At 36.9% G+C, this 19,996-nt stretch overlaps 1 protein-coding gene and 1 non-coding gene across 4 annotated transcripts in view; both read right to left on the reverse strand.

The window, feature by feature from the left end:
• Positions 1-195: 195 nt before the first annotated feature.
• Positions 196-267, reverse strand: trnaa-ugc (transfer RNA alanine (anticodon UGC)). The gene has a single exon. It is a non-coding gene; the product is annotated as a tRNA-Ala (tRNA).
• Positions 268-954: 687 nt separating this feature from the next.
• The window catches only part of abca1a (ATP-binding cassette, sub-family A (ABC1), member 1A), a 37,769-nt gene continuing 18,727 nt past the window's right edge, over positions 955-19,996 (reverse strand). The window contains exons 12-50 of one of the 3 annotated variants that reach the window (XM_058784776.1): positions 19,402-19,596; positions 18,761-18,966; positions 18,497-18,673; positions 17,837-18,059; positions 17,535-17,756; positions 16,428-16,632; positions 16,229-16,342; positions 15,802-15,973; positions 15,577-15,708; positions 15,331-15,470; positions 14,604-14,741; positions 14,290-14,522; positions 14,104-14,176; positions 13,458-13,660; positions 13,308-13,356; positions 13,088-13,192; positions 12,178-12,326; positions 11,961-12,085; positions 11,770-11,868; positions 10,722-10,911; positions 10,532-10,626; positions 10,395-10,427; positions 10,190-10,295; positions 9,986-10,060; positions 9,055-9,224; positions 8,789-8,966; positions 8,588-8,703; positions 7,852-7,996; positions 7,624-7,747; positions 6,965-7,094; positions 6,752-6,872; positions 6,470-6,532; positions 6,250-6,356; positions 5,958-6,099; positions 5,733-5,867; positions 4,096-4,199; positions 3,923-4,015; positions 3,588-3,831; positions 955-2,646 (exon numbers count right to left, since the gene is read on the reverse strand). In XM_058784776.1, the coding sequence (XP_058640759.1) occupies positions 2,506-2,646; positions 3,588-3,831; positions 3,923-4,015; positions 4,096-4,199; positions 5,733-5,867; positions 5,958-6,099; positions 6,250-6,356; positions 6,470-6,532; positions 6,752-6,872; positions 6,965-7,094; positions 7,624-7,747; positions 7,852-7,996; positions 8,588-8,703; positions 8,789-8,966; positions 9,055-9,224; positions 9,986-10,060; positions 10,190-10,295; positions 10,395-10,427; positions 10,532-10,626; positions 10,722-10,911; positions 11,770-11,868; positions 11,961-12,085; positions 12,178-12,326; positions 13,088-13,192; positions 13,308-13,356; positions 13,458-13,660; positions 14,104-14,176; positions 14,290-14,522; positions 14,604-14,741; positions 15,331-15,470; positions 15,577-15,708; positions 15,802-15,973; positions 16,229-16,342; positions 16,428-16,632; positions 17,535-17,756; positions 17,837-18,059; positions 18,497-18,673; positions 18,761-18,966; positions 19,402-19,596 (5,472 nt within the window). In that variant the 3' untranslated portion in view covers positions 955-2,505. Of the gene's footprint in view, positions 2,647-3,587; positions 3,832-3,922; positions 4,016-4,095; positions 4,200-5,732; positions 5,868-5,957; positions 6,100-6,249; positions 6,357-6,469; positions 6,533-6,751; positions 6,873-6,964; positions 7,095-7,623; positions 7,748-7,851; positions 7,997-8,587; positions 8,704-8,788; positions 8,967-9,054; positions 9,225-9,985; positions 10,061-10,189; positions 10,296-10,394; positions 10,428-10,531; positions 10,627-10,721; positions 10,912-11,769; positions 11,869-11,960; positions 12,086-12,177; positions 12,327-13,078; positions 13,193-13,307; positions 13,357-13,457; positions 13,661-14,103; positions 14,177-14,289; positions 14,523-14,603; positions 14,742-15,330; positions 15,471-15,576; positions 15,709-15,801; positions 15,974-16,228; positions 16,343-16,427; positions 16,633-17,534; positions 17,757-17,836; positions 18,060-18,496; positions 18,674-18,760; positions 18,967-19,401; positions 19,597-19,996 lie in introns of all 3 variants that reach the window. The other 2 variants (XM_058784696.1, XM_058784614.1) reach the window with 2 other exon arrangements.

Here is a 19,996-nt window from a genome sequence, read left to right on the forward strand (position 1 = left end):
TGGTCACATTATGGAGCTCCTGTGGTCATTAGGCGCAGAGGTGATTTGAAAATCGTGAAATCATAAAACTGTGGGGTTAACTGATGTTACAGATTGTTCTGTTAAAGTCATTACCGTTGTTTTTTCCTTCATGATAAGAATCCAAACAACTTTGCAAGACAAATTACCGGTAAATATTAAACAGTGCAGTTAAAGTGGAGATGCCGGGGATTGAACCCGGGGCCTCATACATGCAAAGCATGCGCTCTACCACTGAGCTACATCCCCGCTGGAGCGAGCGGCAGGAAATAAAGCTCATCAGCATTCACACCTGGAAAACGTGATTTAGACGGGTCTAATACCGCTTATAATACCGGTAAAATATGTTAACATTGTGTTAACATGATTTTGAAATAACGCCCATAATATGTTTTGTTTATGTGGAAAAAATAAGAGTAAGAGAGCTACTCGCGCTGATTTTTAGCTAGTCAGATATTTACCTGTCAATCATATTGTGCATTTGGTGTTCCTGACATTTAATTGGCTGACATGACTTGAAAGGGCGGGGTTTTGGAAAGAGAGCCAGCGGTTGAATGTAATTCAGACCGAAATAACTTTTTTCTTTCTAGAATAGGTCAATCAGTCAACCAATCTGTCGGTTTTATAAACTACACTTTAAAATATATTTGTTTCTTTTTCTTTCATATATATATATATATATATATTAGCCATTTAAAAAAATGTTTGTATTTTTGCATGTTTGGCTGCATGTTTCTCAACCCTGTAAGTATTTTTTAATTTCGTTTCAGTCTATATTATTACTAATGTATTTAAAATCAGTGCATATATCCTACAAGTAGCCTACACCTCCAGAAGGTTTGATTAACCTTGATTTACCTCCAGTAAAATGATTTATTGCAATTCTTTTTCTTTTTTTCTTCTTCTACAGAACAGAACATAAAAAGGACACAAGAGTGACTGAAATAGCTTTTTAATATTTAAAATGTAAACACATACATTGTAACAGAAAATAATGGCCACGGTGTGACATCTAAAATTGTCTATTAACCTTTTGTTAAACACAAAATGTCCTGTTTGTGATTTATGAATGTCAAGACCAGTTTAACATTATAAAGTGCTTCAGTTTTGGACCAAAGACAATATTTTTTCTTCTTCTTCTTCCACGTCATCCAATGTGCAGCAGGGATTGTTGCTTAATTTCTAAAGGTGTTTGACTAAAAAGCACCTCATGGATTTGAAAAATAAACTCAATCGGTAGCACCACATTGCTTTTGGTCACTTCACGCTGTAGGCGAACAACAGCGGTGCCATTGGTCGAGATAATAAAAGTGGTATAATAAACTACACTTGAGCGTTTAGGATAAGGAGGCACATCCTGAGATATTATCTCCTGTACTACAGTAGTACTCCTGTACTATTAATGTAATTTCTATGAAAAAAGAAAAAAAAAACATAGCTGTTGTCTCTCAAGGCCTTATTGTATGATGAAACTCTTGTTTCAAATCACATGGTGTAGAAAACAACAACAAAAATGTAACAATTAGTAGCCTGCTGAGAGCCACTACCATAATATCCAACACCGACAACGTGTCTGCTTGATACTACGTTCATTTGCTATGATTTTAAAACACCTGACCTGGTTTGGCACGGACATGATTTGTTTCTGTACAGTTTCACACAATATGAACTCGCCTCCGCTTCGGCTCGTTGTGGACACAAAAACAACTACGAAGTCCCACTAAACTCGGCTCAAGATCAGCGAACATCTGTTGAAACCCACACAGAAATACTTCAGGATAACAAAGCTGGAACATGCTTGAGCTTACGATGGAGTCCTAATCATGTCATCCACGTAAAAAGCATGCAATTAACTTCGAAAGTCGTCCGCTCCGTCTTCACAGTAGACGTAAATACCACCGTAGCTATGATGACAGTGTGTGCTCCACGCTTCCAGTCCATTAGCAGAGTGTTGCTTCAAGGCACGACACTTTCAAACACTTGACAATAATAACAATAGTAAAACATTGCACGTCGTTGCATCAAAATATCATTTGAGTATAGTTTTAAAATGCATATCTAAAAAAGTAAAGTACAAAGACCAAGGGTCGTTGCTGAAATGCAAAGTTTGAAGCCTGCGCTAAATGAGGAGATGAACTTCGGCCCTGAATTAACGTTAGATTTCATTGGCAGTGTCTGATTGATATTTTTGCAGACGTCTTGTCAATCAAACATCCACCGCTAGTGGAGCGAACAGCTTCAAGTTTCCTCGTGACGGAGCGACGAGCACCAGGCTCGACCTCGCTGTCATCTGTGTTCGTTTTACTTCAATCTTCTCTCTTTTTTTGCATTGATTTGCATTGTTTGTTTCAGTAGTGTGTTTCAGGTCCGGCGCCCTCTTGTGGGCACAAATACACACAGCTGAAAATTTAACAAAAAACTAAATAGTACAAAAAAATGACACGCTAGTCCCATGAGGGTGGATTGTTGTATCCATTGAATGGCGGATCACACCACCGTCTCTTTGGCCTTCTCGTCTACGAGGAAGGCGCTCAGGTGAGAAATGTCCACGATGGCATCGTTTTTGTTAATGGAAATGTCTTTTAAGTGGTCCTCGTCACTTTGGTCCTTGGCAAAATTGACAAATACCTGAAATGAACAGAAAAACAGATTGAGTCACAACTGATGACCTTTACATAGTGCGGTAATTTTAATTGTAATTTAGTTTTTGTTTGTATTTTACTGCAAATTTGTAGTTTTTGCTATTTAGCAAACTTCTGTTTTTGTTTTTTAATTTACACTAACGGTCAAAAGTTTGTAAGATGTTTTAATGTTTTTGATTGAAGCTTCTTGTGTTCACCAAGACTGCCTTTATTTGATAAAACAAAGTAAAACAGTATTATTGTGAAATAAAATAACTTAATTTTATAATAGCTTTTAACTTTTTTTTTTTGCTTATTATAATTTCCATTTTAGACAACTTTAAAATAGATTTTTGCTTAATATTTGTGCTTAATTAAATGTTTTCTTATTTATTTTTTGCTTATTATAACAGTAATATAATGAAATATTGAAATATTATTACAATTTAAAATAACTTATATTTTTGCTTATTTATTTTAGCTTATTATAACAGTAGTATTATAAAATATTGAAATATTATTAGAATAACTATTTTCTATGCTAATATATTGTAAACTGTAATTTATTCCTGGATTACTCCAGTCTTCAGTGTCAAACGATCCTTCAGAAATCAGTCTAATATGATGATTTGCCGCTCAAGAAACATTTCTGATTATTATCAATGTTGTGCAGCTTAGTATTTTTGTGGAAACTGTGATATTTGCTTTTTTCAGGATTCTTTAAAGAATAGAAAGTTTAAAAAACAGCATTTATTTGAAATAGAAATATTTCATTATAAATGTCTTCCCTGGCACTTTTGATCAATTCATGCGTCCTTGTGGAAAGAAAATTGTTGATTTCTTTAAAAAAATATGCATTTTTGCACAGCAGTGTAGTAGTTTTAGTGTGACCTCAGCAATTCATGTATTGCAAACTGTGGCACTGAATATCCCATAAAGCTCTCTTACTTGATCTAAAGTGGTCTGTGAGACGGAGTAGTCCTCGATGTGGAGCAGCTCTTTGTTCTTGGAAAGGAGGCTGAAGATGCGGGCGAGGGATGTGAGCGACGAGGGCAGCTGGTACTGCAGCATGTTCCTGTGCCTCTCCTTCAGGGTGCTGCCCGGCAGCTCCCTCTCGATGAACTCCATCACCGGCTCCAGCTGCGGATCGGCCCCTGCCACCCGCAGGATGATGGTGTACCCGTCACCGAACCTGGAAGCGCCACAGCAAAAGAGCTCAGCCAACTGATTCAAAAGAGTCGATTCTCCAGAATGATTCAAAACCCTGGCGTCTAACTGCTTACTTGTTCTTTAAGTGCTGCACACTGCCCAGGCAGCGGAACCTGCCGTTCACCATGATGGCCATACGAGTGCAGAGCGCTTCACACTCCTCCATACTGCAGAAACAAACACAGCAAAGTCATGCAAAGAAGTCAAACTGAAAGCATATGGCGCTCTGACTGAGGTGCTCTCTCACCTGTGTGAGGTCAGGACGACCGAGCGTCCCTCTTTAATGATGCTGAGGATGCAGTTCCACAGGGCCCGCCGGGCTTTGGGGTCCATCCCAGTGGTGGGTTCGTCCTGTAACCACATCAACAGCCAGGTTAACAGTCGCCCACAAATTCAGCAGGAAACACAAGCAGAACACCATAAAGAGAGGGAAGAGCGCGATCATGTTCCTCCGCTCTGATTGACGGCCAGCAGGAAACTGGAGCGCTGTGCTGCCTTGCTTTAACTACTAAATGCAACCCGGTTCCTTGGGAATTAAATGCTTTACGATGTATTAAAATGTGGCAATGTGTGGGTATTGCTTTTGTTCTGGGAAAACGAGGTCTGCCAAACGGCCAATCTGTTACACAACAGCACTTAACAGCACATAAGATCTTTTCATGAAATGCAAATGACCTACATAGACCCATATGCAGTGGGTTTTTTTGCGGGGTTCGTAGAAGAAAGACACTCATTTTTGGTGGTTTTATGTCTGTTTTGAATTCAGTGCAATAACTTTGCACAGGTTTTGCTCCAGTTTGGTGGTTAATGCTCTTTGCAGCCAATAATTCACCTCACAAAACCCACTGTGGTTGGCATAAAACATTTATTATGCTTGATTAATGTGAACATCAAGTATTTTTTTTCCTTCATTTTAAATGCTGATAATATTTATCTTTTATTTTTATTTTTTAAATTGTATTTAGCTTTTATTTATTATATATCTTGATAGCTAATTTTTACATGCTTTTAAATGTTGATGATATGTAACTTTTTTCACTATACTTAGATAACTATGCCAAATTGCTAATTTTTCTTCCTTATGAATTTTGATAATATTTAGAGTTTATTTTTATTTTAAATTTTACTTAGCGATATTTAAATAGTATTTAGCATTTTTAAAAATTGTATTCAGCTTTTATATATTTTGCTATATTTTCACAACTATGCACAATTGCACAATTTTTATTTCCTTTAAAATGTAAATTTTTATTTGGCTTTTATTTATTTTGCTATACTTTGATATCTATGCACAACTGCATAATTTGTCCTTAATCGCATCCAAAATAAAACTTTTGTGTACATAATAAATGTGTGTGTACTGTGTATATTTATTATGTATTTTCACATGCATGTATATATTTCAGAAAATGTTATGTTTATATATTAAATATATTTATATATAATATAAATGATATGAAAGTAAATATATACATGTAAATACATATATACAAAATATATCCTGTATGTATCTGTATTTATATATATACACACGATAAATATACACAGTACACACACATAATATTATGTAAACAAAAACTTTTATTTTGGATGCGATTAATCGTTTGACAGCACTATTTTATATATTTAGCTATACTTTGTTATTAATGCAAAACTGCATAATTTTTCCTTCCTTTTAAATGACGTTAATAATTAGCTTTTATATTTTCTTTTTACTATTTGTTTATTTTGCTATACTTTTACTGTATTTTATTATGCATTTTACGCATTTGCATTTTATTATTTACATGTAGCCTTGTTTTACCCTGCATTTAACCTGTGATGCATTTTTGGATTATGATGCACTAGCTGAATAAATTATCATAAAGTTAGTTGCACACTCACCAAGAACACCACTGGCGGTCCTCCGATGAGCGCCATTGCAGTGGAGAGCTTCCTCATGTTCCCCCCGCTGTAGCTTCCTGCGGCTTTGTCTTCATATTTCATCAGGCCCAGTTTACGAATGCCCCAATCTGCCACCTGCGACCATCAAAGCCAATCAGATCCCTCGATAATCAGCTGCAACATTAATAGTCAGACTTTCCCTTTCGATAGCAGCTAAAAACTGACCTCGCACACTTCCTTCTCTGGGACGCCCCGCAGAATGGCGTAAAACTCCAGATGTTCTCGTCCAGTCAGCAGGTCGCTGATGGCATCAAACTGCGGACAGTAGCCCATATTCTGATGCACTTCATCAATCTCTGTCAGCACGCTGCAGAAAACAAGCCAAGAGTTTGGTACTATTATGAAAAAGGTCATGAAATACTAAAACACATTTTTGAAATGTTATGCCCCAAAGGAACAAAAACTCAGTGTTTAAAGTATACATTGAATCAGTAGCATGCTGTTTTAATTTGTGTACCTCTTTCCTGCCAAATAGGCCTCTCCGCTAGTGACAACAGAATCTCCTGTGAGCATCTTGAAGGTGCTCGTCTTTCCAGCTCCGTTCACACCGAGCAACCCAAAACACTGACGAGAGAACATAATATCATCAAAACCCTGATCAGCATCGGTTTAATCACACAACACCAGGCTGAACTAAACAAAAGGCTATTATTTATTTACTAAGAAGATGATCTCACCTCTCCTGGTGGGATGCCCACACACAGTCTGTCTACTGCTGGCTTCTGCTTTCTCTTATAAACCTGCAGAATGAGCAATATTATTATAGAACTGAACTGAACAACACTGATGCAATAATTACTGTGTGACAAAAACTGATTTGAGCCACCTTTATAAATGTCAGAAAAAGAAAAAAAAAAACATTATAAATATAATGAATGAATCTGAATGTAGATGAAATCTGCTATAAATAAAATAAATGTATATAAATGTGAGTGTGTGTGTGTGTGTGTGTCACAGACCTTGGTGAGCTGTTTGAGCTCCAGGATATCAGTCTGTCCTCCTCCGCACAAGATCCTCTGCCTCTCTCTGGCCACATCCTCATCCTCCTCTCCAATCGGCTTCAGTTTAGTGCTGACCGGCCTATTAATACCAAAACAGGACATTTATTACATACATTTAAAACAGTTTTGCATGCCCTTGTTTTGCACTGTGAGGTATGAAAGTATCATCACCTGGCCTTGATGCAGAAACGGTACTGGATAAGGACGGTGATGCAGAAGAAAATCAGGCCCTCTATGGCCATGGCAAAGAGATTCTTGCCCACCATGTCCCACGCCAGAGGAGAGCGGAAGCGATTCTCGCCTGAAAACATGCACAAACATGTCAGTAGAAGCAGAAACAGAGTATGATGTGTTGCATGCATGCTGCAGAAGTAACGATGCAATGCTCTAATAGAAATTCACAGCACACACAAATCAGTTTTCAGACTTTTTTAATCATTATTTTTCGGTATTGAATGAATTATATTTATAAATGTTAAAACTGCTTTTGAAAAACACGGCCAAAGTAGGCAGCTCACTAGGTTTTGGAAACACGCCAAGGTCTACAAATGTGTTTCTTAGAATGTGATTATGTTCAGAGGAAAACGTGTTTGAGCAGCTGCAGTCCTAATACACTTCCATGGAAATGTTCCAGGACATGTTATGTCCACAACTAGATGTAATTTTGACCCGGGCCCCTAACCAAATCAACATCAGCAATTATTTAAACAATATCTGTGGAAAAACACTTTCATGTTCTAAATGAACATTCTAAAAAGAACATGATTCTAACTAATAATAAAGGTTTGATTAGTTATACTGAATAGTGTTTTTGTGAGAATGATACACACCAAATCTCTCCAGAGCGTCAGCCATAGCTTGGTTCTTCACCATGTCAATGAGTCCTCTGCCCAGACAGAAGTGAGGGAAGATCAGGAACACATTCTTCAAGATGTCGTTGATGCCACCAATCTCCTGAAAAAACATTTAGGAGAAACAGCCACAGTTCACTTAGGGCTTCTTTTGAATTGGATTACATAAGATATATAATCAAGCACAGCTGAGAAATATGAACTTACATTGCTGCCGAAAAGCTCCAGGACAAACGTGGATACGCTGCCATTTATTCCAATGAGGATGTTAACGCTGGTCAAAACCACATATGCTGTACTGGGAATCTTAAAAAAGAATGACGCTGGGTACATCAGGGGTGTTATGGACCACCTAGATAGACATGAAGACATGCACATGGCCAAAGCTTTCATATTAGTGACATATTTTTAGGTATATCGTACATATAGTCTATAAAAATCTGCTAAAGTTTGGGGTCTGTATCATTTTTTTACGTTTTCTAAAGAAGTCTCTTCTGCTCACCAAGGCTGCATTTGTTTGATCAAAAATACAGTAAAAACAGTAATAATGTGAAATATTATTGCAATTGTTTGAAAATATCTTTGATGTGATGCTAAGCTGGATTTTCAGCATCATTACTCCAGTCTTCAGTGTCACATGTTCCTTCAGAAATCATTCTAATATGCTGATTTGCTGCTCAAGAAACATTTTTATCAATTTTTGTTGAAACCCTGTTACATTTTTTTTTTCAAGATTTTTGATGACTGAAAAGTTCAAAAGACAACATTCTTTGAAATAGAAATCATATGTAACATAAATATCTTTTCTGACACTTCAGATTAATTTAATGCATTCTTGCTTAATTTGTTCCAAAGAAAAAAAAAAAACTTACTGACCCCAAACTTTTGAACAGTAGTGTATAATAAATAGTAAGGGCTACTGGACTGATCTTTTGCGTCTTACCCATAGAGCAACAGCAGGAGGGCGAGAACAGGAAGATTGGTGGAGGACACATAGGCCTCTTGCTGGAAACAGACGAAGATGATGATGACCAGGGTCGCCGGGACAATGTAGTTACACTGAAGGACAAACATGCAGTCAGTTAAATATCATTTGGACAGATGTTGATACGTTTGGAACAAAAATATTTTACAAAATCCTCACCATGTCCCACACAAAGTTGGCCAGCCAGTAGAGGAAGGGCTGCACTCCACTGATGAACTGCATGTGTTTGGCTTTATTCACTCTCTCCTGGATGAGGAACACCACAAAGCTGGCCGGGACGAAAGACATGGCGAAGATGACGCAGATGGACACCAGCACGTCGACTGAGGTCGTCATTCTGGGAAGCAGATGGGGTCAAAGGTCAGCGATAACAAGACTGTGTGTGTAAATGGAGTGGAGTGTGAACTGTGCTCTTGGTTACTTACAGCGCCACCTGTGAGAGCTGCTCTTTGGTGAGGTTAAGCGGATGGTTGAATGCTTTGATGCCGAATTTGGAGCGATCCAGGCCAGGGGGCAGATTAGCACGCAGGATGGCATTGTTCATGACATTTAGGAACCCTCCGATACTGTGCCAGCCCTTATTATTGAACCAGATCTGCAATAGGACACAATCACGTCACTCTATTAACTTTGGCCTCAACTGACAACATTGCATTGTGTGTCTAACAGCCTCCACCTCTTAGATGCTTTCATATAAAATACATTAAGACCTGTGAATACATGTATTTTCTTTTTGCATTTTTACACATGCAGTTTTTATGTATTTTTGACATTGTATTATTTATGTACTTGTAGTTTAGTGCATATGCAACTTACAATAACAATTGTATACATACATACATATATATATATATATATATATATATATATATATATATATATATAATTAAAAAATATATACAAATATTTAATATATAATTAAATATTATAATATTATGATATAATAATCTTAAATATTATACATATATATTATAAATTATTTTATTTTATTATCAAATTATTTATGTACTTGTAGTTCTTTATATAGTACTATTTAAATATCAGTAATATTAAAACAAGGACATAAATACCTCACAAAAACAATTTATATAATGGCATCTTAAGTTTAGCTGATTTTTTACTGGACAGTATCTTAAAGCTGTTTATAAATAGTGTTGACACTGTTAACAATGTGTTAACACTCTGCCAGGAAATCTATTGACAGATTAATCGCACCAAGACACATTTACATAATCAAGCACTTCTAAGTCTTGTGAAGTCTTTATTTTACAACTTACAAAAAGAGTGCAAGCTTTCATCATGACTATGACAAACATGACATCTAAGGTCAGACAAATACATCCAGTCAGTACTCACCTTCACATTGTTCTTGGTATCGAGACCTCGGATGAAAGTCGACAGGCTTCCCAGAAAGCGGTCGGCTGCGGTTCCCTGTGGGTTGCGCAATAAAAATAGGTTGAAGGCAGGTAAATCTCAAACATTGGGCAAAAACTGCTTTCAGGTTTATGAGCCCTAGCTGGTGTTTAAACATCAGCCATAAACGTAACGCAGGTGACATACCGCTTGAAGACTGAAGCGGTTACGAATGTGAGAGATGGCATCGGTGATATCATCACTAGGGGGGAGGGCCTGAGAGCTTCTAGCACCCAATGAGAATCCACCATACCTGCAAAACAGCCAATGAGAAACAGATTTGAGGCCCAAATCTTCCACTGGATTATTATTACTTTTCCCATCATAATAGATCTGAACTGATCAAGTTTACCTGAATTCGTTGACCCAGAGCTTATTCTTCAAGCTGAACAGACAAAACAGCACAACACAGAGTTAAAGCACTGTCATGAGAATAAAAACCAGAAACATTAAGCATTAAGCCTTTATTTCTGAATTGGCTTAACTCACCTTTTCCCAATAATCTGTGCATATGTTTTCACCAAGTAGTCTGAAATGTTTCTGCCTGTCAGATTCTGCAAGGTTTCATCAGTGGTGACTTTGATCTAAGGGTAATCAGAAGAGATGGTTGTACTGTCATTGAAACATAATAAAGCACTATTGCTATTGAAGAAGCACAGTATTTGGTGAATATGTCTACCTGAGGCGGTGGCAGACCCCCTGCTCCTGGCGGACACTCGGGAAGCATCTTTTTCCTTCCTTCACAGCTGCATTCACACAGAGGCGATGGGTTTTCCATACTCCAGTTCCCTTTTACGAACATGTCCTGAACGGTCTCGGGAACCTCTGGAACCATCCACTCTCCATCTTTAATCAGACATGATTTGCTACTTTTCACAAAAAAAAAAAACACATTTAATTCCCCACATTTTATTTTTTTTTACTTATTAGATACTCAAATCTATGGAAGCCTGTTTCTGCCACTGAATAACAAATAAAAAAGGCAGCTGTGACTTTTTATCTCACAATTCTGACTTTTCTCTTTCAATTTCGAGTTTACATCTCACAATTCAGATTTTTTTCTCACAATTGAATGATATAAACTCGCAATTGTGAGTTATAAAGTCAGAATTGTGGGATATAAACTCACATTTGCGATAGTTTATATCTTGCAATTCTAATTTTTTTTCTCGCAATGCTGACTTATTTTCTCAGAATTGTGAGAAATAAACGCAGTTGCGAATTTTAAAGTCCAATATTGATATTTTAAAAATTGTGTATATCTCACAGTTCTGACTTTATATTCACAACTGCACACAAACTCGCAATCCTGACTTTTTTTAAAATCAGAATTGTGACTTTATATCACAGTACTGACTTCTTGACACAATTACTGGTTTATTTCTTGAAATTCGGAGGGAAAAAAGTCATAATTGCGAGTTGCAATGACCTTTTTTTTAAAAAAACAAATTATTCAGTGGCAGAAACCAGCTTCCATACAAATCTATATAGATAATCTCTGATAATTGATAAATGTTGAAAAATCAATAAATAGAGAAATCAATATGTCTGATAATAACTAAATAACTGAAATAAAGGGCTGGGATTTTAATTACAGGAATTTTCATAGTTGAATGTCAATTAAAATAAAGACTCAATTAAATATAAGAATCTTCTAGATGCAAATGTATTCACTAATATTTTTAATTCACAACAAAGCAAAATTGGAAAAAAATTTGAATACTTACGCAGTGTTTTGCTCGTCTGTGCATTTTTCATTGTAAGCGGGATTGTCCATCAGAGCTTCAAGTAACTTGTTTGTGTGTCTGTCCTCTGGTGCATCATTGCTGTAGTCAGAAACAGAAACTGCTGTAGTTAGACTCTCAAAGAATCATGGGAATTAAAGCGCAGGCACAACTGTTTGGACAGTAGCGTGTACCTGATGAACGAGAACTGCTCCTCATACATGCTGGGCTCCAGAGCGAGACTGGGATACTTTCCGAAGGGAGGGACAATGAGGCTGAAGACCAGAGCAATGCACACGAACACAGCGGGAAGCACAATCTGGAAATATGCGTTTTTAAGTATATTGCATATAAGGAACTGCAAACAGACAATACAGAAATGCTCTGTTAAATATTGTATGAAGACCATACCTGAGCAAAGAAACCTTTCCGGGAACGTCGGGCATACAGGAAGCGCTTCCAGAGCAAAGCTATAAACTGCTGTCTCTTCAGACTCCAGCCCTTCACCTGGTACGAACCTTTACCATCAGCACCACCCAACCAGTCCGTCTCACGAGATTCTGCAGGTGCACATCAACCCAAAAACAGTTTAATAAGAATAATGCTTACCTAATGCCACATCTTCCAGTAAATAAGCAAAAGGAATAATAATATATTTTTAGTCATATGAAATCACATGCACCAAAATAAGAATCGATAGCAATAAAATGAATGAACAAATGAATCACTGAATCAGTTTCAAACTGATTAACTAAAACAGACAGTTTGAAGTGAATCACAGAAATTAAATAATAAAAATAAAAAATTATTTTAAAAAGTGCATTCAAATCATTATTGTTATTTTTTAAAGTACACTAATTGAAATAAAATAAACATTAACTGCAATAAAATTAAATATAAAATTTATTTTTTAGTTATTTGCCAAGGCAATATTTCTAAATTTAGTTACAATTTCACTAAAAATACTAATAAAAAAAAAAATTATAATAATAAGAGCAACAAAAACAAACAACAAAATTACTAAAACATTAACTAAAATTTAATTAAAAAATATAAAAGTAACTATAAAAGTAAAATTAACTATAAAACTAAAAATGAATGCAAAAAAATAAAAAATGTAAACACAACAATAGTGTAAAGCAACACTGATTAAAATGAAAGAAAAAAAAAAAAATATATATATATATATAAATGAAAATACTGGCCATGCTCTAGACCACATACATCAAACTTCAACACATGAGATGATGGTTCAGATTTCAAAATATATTTAGAGTAAGTGGGATGGATGAAGGATGGGTAAAGTAACTACCTGGATCACCTTCTGAGTCATTGAAATCAAAGTCGTCTTCAGTGAAAGGCTTCAGGCAGCTCTGATGGTCACCAAAAGCGTGTCTGCGGTTCCTGCGTGCAGGTATGATCCCATCTGATCCACGACAAAACGGGAGAAACATAGTGACTCATTTGTTTCCAGAGACACTATTGCTAAATGTTTACATGAAGCACTGACAACCGTGAAAGTAAAATGTGTTCGGTTTTACCTGACATCTCAGCATCAACACCGTTGTCCTCTGCCACTTTGAGGAAAATCTGCTCAAAACAATTAAACACAAACCAATTATATTCACATTCTTGCATGAAATGAACTGAATGAAACAAAGAGATTTGAAGGGTTTTCAATGATTCGTTACCTCCTCCAGGGTTGTGTCAGAGATGCCGTAACTCGAAATGCCGAGGTCAGTGAGCCGGTCGTCGATCTCATGGAAGAGCTCCACAAACGCTCCGTCTTTGGCCGACTCGTAAGGCAGAACATAAGTGATCTCGTGACCGAGATCTTCAACCAGTCTGGCTGTAGGAACGTGCTTGAAAATCACATTGGAGATCAAGGAGATGTCTGGAATACAGAAAGAGTTGAGAAAACATTCAAAATGCGTGTATGACTAGAGCTTTGCTCCAAAACAAATGGGTTTTGAACAACATGAGGGTGAGTAAATAATGCCAGAACTTCATTTTAGGGTAAACTATCACTTTAAAATGTATTAACTCTATATATCAGTGTTATTTTAGTATTTTAATTTTTAATAATATTTTTAATTAGATTTATATTTTTAGTTTTTAATTTAATTTTAGATTAATTTCCAGTATTTTTTTTTTGTCATTTTTATTAGTTTTTTGGTATTTTTATAAAATATTAATATTTAGTTAAAATTATTTTTATTTCTAGGTAAGATTTATATTTTTTGTCTATGTAATATTTAGTTTTCATTTATATTAATTCCATTTTTAGTTTTAGTAATTAGAGTAGTTTTAGTTAACGATAATAACCCTGCTATATACCTATGGTGGTGGTTTCACTTTCATGGTCGCTGCCCAGTCCAGCATCAGAGCTGCTCTCAGATACACTGTCCTCCTGCAGAGACAATGAAAATCACAAAAATATGGCACCAAGAAAACTTTAGATTGGGTCAGTAATATAAATATGGAGATTCCCTTATAGCCAAACTACATATTAAGCGTTCGCACCTTCTTGAGGCTTGCTTTGGAGTAGGAGACGGTGCTGCTGGAGGTGCGGCAGGAGCTGGCCGAGAGATCGAAGTCCTTCTTCACCAGCGTCAGGTAGTATCCCGTTCCCAGCTGGGTCTTGAGGAACAGAGAGGAGCCCACACAGCACAGCTTCCCGTGGGAGATGATGGCAATGCGATCCCCCAGGATATCGGCTTCGTCCATGTGGTGGGTGGACAAGATGATCGTGCGTCCTGAAGGTAAAACCACACGACTTAATAGACGTTTTTAACAAGATCAAAACGATGGTGCTCACTAAAATAGAATCTGCCTACCTTGGCGATACTTGAGCAGCAGGTCCCAGATGCCCCGGCGAGCGTAAGGATCGACTCCAGCTGTGGGCTCATCCAGGATCACGACCTTTGACCCTCCAACAAATGCCAGCGCTACTGATAACTTCCTCTGCATTCCTCCTATAAATACCGTAACAGTTAGTTCTGTAACTGTTTCATCCTAGTCCCAGTATATGAGTACTTTTATACCACAATACAGTTATTTTAGCTGGAAATTCAACAAAAAATGGATCATACACTGCTGTGCAAAAATTTGAAGGATGCATTAATTTGATCAAAAGTGACAGTAAAGACATGTAAGACAATGTTACAAAAGATTTGTTTCAAATAAATGCAATTTTTATATTTATCAAAGAATCCGGGAGGAAAAAAATGTATCACTGTTTTCACAAAAATATGAAGAAGCACAACTGTTTTCAACACTGATATTAATAATAAATGCTTCTTAAGCAGTAAATCAGTATATTACAATGATTTCTGAAGGATCATGTGACACTGAAGACTGGAGACGCAGAAAATTCAGCTTTGATCACAGGAATAAATTTGATTTTAAAATATATTCAAATAGAAAACAGTTATTTGAAATTGTAATAATATTTCACAATTTTTACAGTATTTTTTATCAAATAAATGCAGCCTTAGTGAGCATAAAAATTAATTATAAATGGTACAGCAAAATCTCTGCTGTTACACAATGTGCTTTCCGTACCTGAGAGCTGGTTGGTGCGAGATTTGCGTTTATGAGGCAAGCCGAGGTCCATCACGATCTGCTCCATCTCCGACTTCACCTTCTCCTCATGCAATCCCTTCAGACGTGCATAAAACCAGATGTGCTCCTCCACGGTGAGCCTGAAACACACGAACGAGAACACGATCCATATGTAGAGCTGCAATTATTTATGTCATATACACAAAAAAAACTGAGCTCCTAAAATCTGTTATTGGTGTAACATACATGCTAAATAGGACGTTATGCTGTGGACAGACGCCCAGGTTTTGGCGTATAGTGTTCAGATCAGTGCGGATGTCTTTGCCCTGGATGTAAGCGGTGCCCGAGGTGGGTGGAAACAGGCCAGTGAGGATAGACCTAAGAAAGCAAGAAATATTGAGCTTATCTTATTCACATGATCACTTTATTAACATCAGATATAAAAGGATCTGAGGATCTGAGTTGTCGTACATGGTTGTGGTTTTCCCAGCACCATTGTGACCCAGGAAGGAGGTGATCTGACCCTCATAAAAACCCAGAGTCAAACCGTCCACCGCTAGTTTGCCGTTGCTGTAAACCTTCATCAGGTTCTCGATGTAAACACCTGGATCCAGGTGAGCTGGTTCTTCTTCAATGCATACAGCTAGAAAACAGATCAAACTGAGTCTTTACATGCAATATTTAGATTTTTCATGTCAACCATTTTTATTTGGCTCCATCCTGAAAACTTTAGTGTATATTAGAGCATTCTGGGAAATTAAGCTATATATATATATATATATATATATATATATATATATATATATATATATATATATATATATATATATATATATATATATATATATATATATATAAATATTAGATTTTGGTTAGATTTTTGGTTTCATTTCTCTACCTTCAGCATTTTCTTTCTTGTTGGTCGGTGCTGATGTAATCCCACCACATTTCTCTCCACACCAGTATGACTTGGTGAAGGGGAAGTACCAGGGTCGTGGGATACCGTATTGACCTGTCGGAGTGACGTTGTTAGAGCATGAGAAACTTCCCAAAGCTGTCAATGTCTTGAAAGTACATCTCTTCAAAAAGCCACGTACCTGGAAACACAGCTTCAATGTACCAGGTCATGAGGGCGTAGAGCACCGAATCGAAGAGCATGAGCGAGATGGACGTGGTGAGACTGTAGCTGTCCTCCTCCATGGGGCTGGAGAGCAGGTTACTCCACTGGATGCCCACACCCTGCTCCTCGAACAGAGCAAAGTACTCACAGCCGAAGCCGAACGCCACCGGAGACAAGAGGCTCTGAGGAAAGAGAGACAGAGGCGTTCAATACTTGATGGGAAACACCTCTAAACAGCAAAGGTCAGGGGTGTAAAAAATAAATAAATAAATTAATCAATAAAAATGTGATGATAACAATAAATGCATAAAAACTAAACTAAAAACAATTTAATTAAAATAACTAAATAAAATGTGTATAGAATTTTAATAAAATGGTTAATTATAATAAAAAGTAAGTAAATAAATAAATACTAAAATAACTAAATAAAAATTAGATTAAAATAAAACAATGATAGATAATAATAAATAAATGTAATTAAAATAATAAAAATAATAAATTAAATAAATAAATAGATTAAAATAAATACGCAATAAATAAATAAGTATTAGTATAAAATAAATATATAAAAATCTAGTTCAAAAATAAATACAAAACAATTGATAATAATAAATTAATTAATAAACATTTAATTAAAAATGCATTTGTTTAAAATAGCAAAATATAATAATTAAAATTTAAATAAATAGCAAAAAATATTAAAATAAATAAATCAATAGATAATACATCTACAGTATCTACAGTAAATTAAACATCTTACATAATATTTTTTATACAGCATAAATTGGGTCTTTATAACACTATACAAACTATATAGTTTTCTCAACTTGTCGTTTTAAGTTTATACAACAAAAATTTGAGAATCTCCCACAAAAATAAGCTGAGCAAACTCAAAAATCTGCTAAAGCTGGTTGCCTCAATTTTAAGTTGGCTCAACTTTTTTTTTTTTACAGTGTATGTAGACGGCTCACATGAGAATGAATATATCTGGGTGTCCGCAGCATCTAAAATATTGAAAACCAATGGTGCTGGGTAATTGCAAAAGGCAAAGCAGATGCCATTTATGAATAACATTTACACTCACCACTACTACTTTGGCTCCAAAGCCGATGTAATCCTGCCAGGCCACGCACAGCACATAGGGAAGGTAGAGAGTGAAGTATATGATGCCCCCGCAGGCCGCGGCGAGGTTAGCGCGGGAGAAGAGCGTGCTGATCAAGAAACACTGCATGATGGTCACGACCGCAAACGAGGCCAGGAACAAGTAGACTACGCCAGGATCACTGTACGGCAGCAGATTCCCCATCTGAGCAAAACATGACAAACAAAACAATGTTAAATAGTTCTTAGGGTTATATTTTTATATCAGTCTTTGACAATACGCACCTTCAGGATGAGCACCAGCAGGGCGGCGCTGATGAGCAGTGGGATCAGACTACTGATGAACCAGCTCAGCCACAATATACCATTATCCAGACCCATAATCCTCATGGTCTCCTTGAGCCGGGCTTCCTTCTCGTACACCACACCCTTGATGATGATGGCCACCGAGTACATCCAGGCCAGAGTCATGAACAGAGGCATGGAGCGGCTCATTACCCGCAGGAAACTAGGGCAGAGCAGACAGGATGGGTTACACCTTCAGCATGAAGATAAACATTGGCTGATTCGGTGCTGATAAATATGCAAGAGCACATCTGTTTCAAAAGATATCTGCTTAGATACAGTTTAGGGCAAAAGCAGCATCATGCGCATCTCTTAATCTCATAATGCACTGAAATAAGCTCAGTATAGTTAATAATTGGCAATTATACCCATTATTTGTGCTTTTATGCTTATTATAATTTCACATTCTTAGCTTGACGACATGCTAACTCTACTGAAATCAAATGTATAGCACACCAGATTGGTCCCTTTTGAGGTAACTTAGTAGTCAGCTGACTTTAAATGCATTAGAGGGGTTTTCAAACTAGGGTCTGTGAGGAAATAATAGAGAAATGTTTAGAAGCAATTTCAATTTAAAAGCTGAAGAATGCTGTTTCTTACATGTCGTCCACGTAGCAGGGATAAGGCATCTGCTGGATGTAAACTCCTGTTTTCTCCTTGCTGCCGGTCAGAGCTCGTATGATCCCGTGTTCAATCACGTCCTGCAGGTAGGAGAAGCCGCCCCAGATGTAACGCAGGTCTTCAAACGGGTCCGCTCGAGGACCGGGATCCCAGTATCTACAGCGAAACACAACCATCAGCTCTCAGAGACTTCAGATAAAATCCTGCTCATTTTCTCCATAATCAGAAATGCATTTTTCCTACCCATCCTTGATCTTGTTGGTGCGCTCCACGTTATCGATGTCCATGCGGATCTTGTAGTTGACGTTGGGCGGCAGGTCAGACGTGTTGGCCTGCATGTCAGGAAACACTATACCAGCCCAAAACTTGCGGTCATCCAGTAGATGCATGGACTTGTTTACCAAACGCTCCTCATTAGCCACCGGCTCCAGCTTATCCAAGTTCACACACTTCAGGGGAGAATGAAAATAAACAGTTTGTCGGAAAGAAGTCGGGTTCAGGTTGACCGAATGATGCAATTCTGGCAATCAAAAATAATCAGGGCCAGTTTACACGATTATTTAATGAAATAATCAGTCAGTTCGGCTAACTTTGGACTGGCTTGACCTGCTTTGGTGGTTTGCAGCATAATTGATTTGTTACTGTGATTCAGTGGAGAACTGAGAAGTGTTTCTTTATCTGACAGAGCGACACACTGACCCAGTAAAGTAAGGCATGAACTGAAAACACAGATTCAGTTTTCTCAGAACCATTTCATTGATTAGCAGCGATCATAAGATGTCCACATAACCATTGACTTTATCAGTCAAGTCGATTATAATGAACAAGCCAGTCAGATCTGATCTTTGTGTTTGTGTAATGAAGACGAGTGTGTACAGGCGTACCTCCATGAACCGTGAGATGGTCTGGATGGCCTGATCCGTCTCGTTGAACACTTCCCGCCACGTGTACGCTGAGCCATGGGGACGTGTGTCCTCTGAAGACTTGGACAGAAAGCTGGACACGTCCTCCACGCGCCAGTCCGTCCCGCTCAGCTTGGCATTAAAGAAGCGAGCACTAGCGTTGTTCTGGAGGAGCGTCTGTTTAAGAGAAATAGTATTCAATTAATTACTGAAATATTATGTAGCTAATGTAGCCGTACAAGATACATGGCTTCTGGTACTATAAACTAGTGCATTTTATTATGCACTATATAAAATTACTTTTATAAAGATGTCTAAAATATTTTTTTGAATTTAAAAAAAAATTTCTATCAAGTTAAATTATTTCGGGGGGTTTTCCTACTTATTTTTGTACTCTACTATTAGGTGTATCATTTATTTATTTTAATCAAATTTTAATCCATTTATTTCAATCCAGTTTTTAAAATTAGTGCATTAATAAATGTAAACAAAAAACAACACAAAATGAAACTATGATATAATTTTTAACACAATTTTTTTTTTTTTTTTTACACATTTATACATGTATACTTTACAC

Source organism: Onychostoma macrolepis, chromosome 01 (genome assembly GCF_012432095.1).
Source record: "Onychostoma macrolepis isolate SWU-2019 chromosome 01, ASM1243209v1, whole genome shotgun sequence".
In the NCBI taxonomy this organism is placed as follows: domain Eukaryota; kingdom Metazoa; phylum Chordata; class Actinopteri; order Cypriniformes; family Cyprinidae; genus Onychostoma; species Onychostoma macrolepis.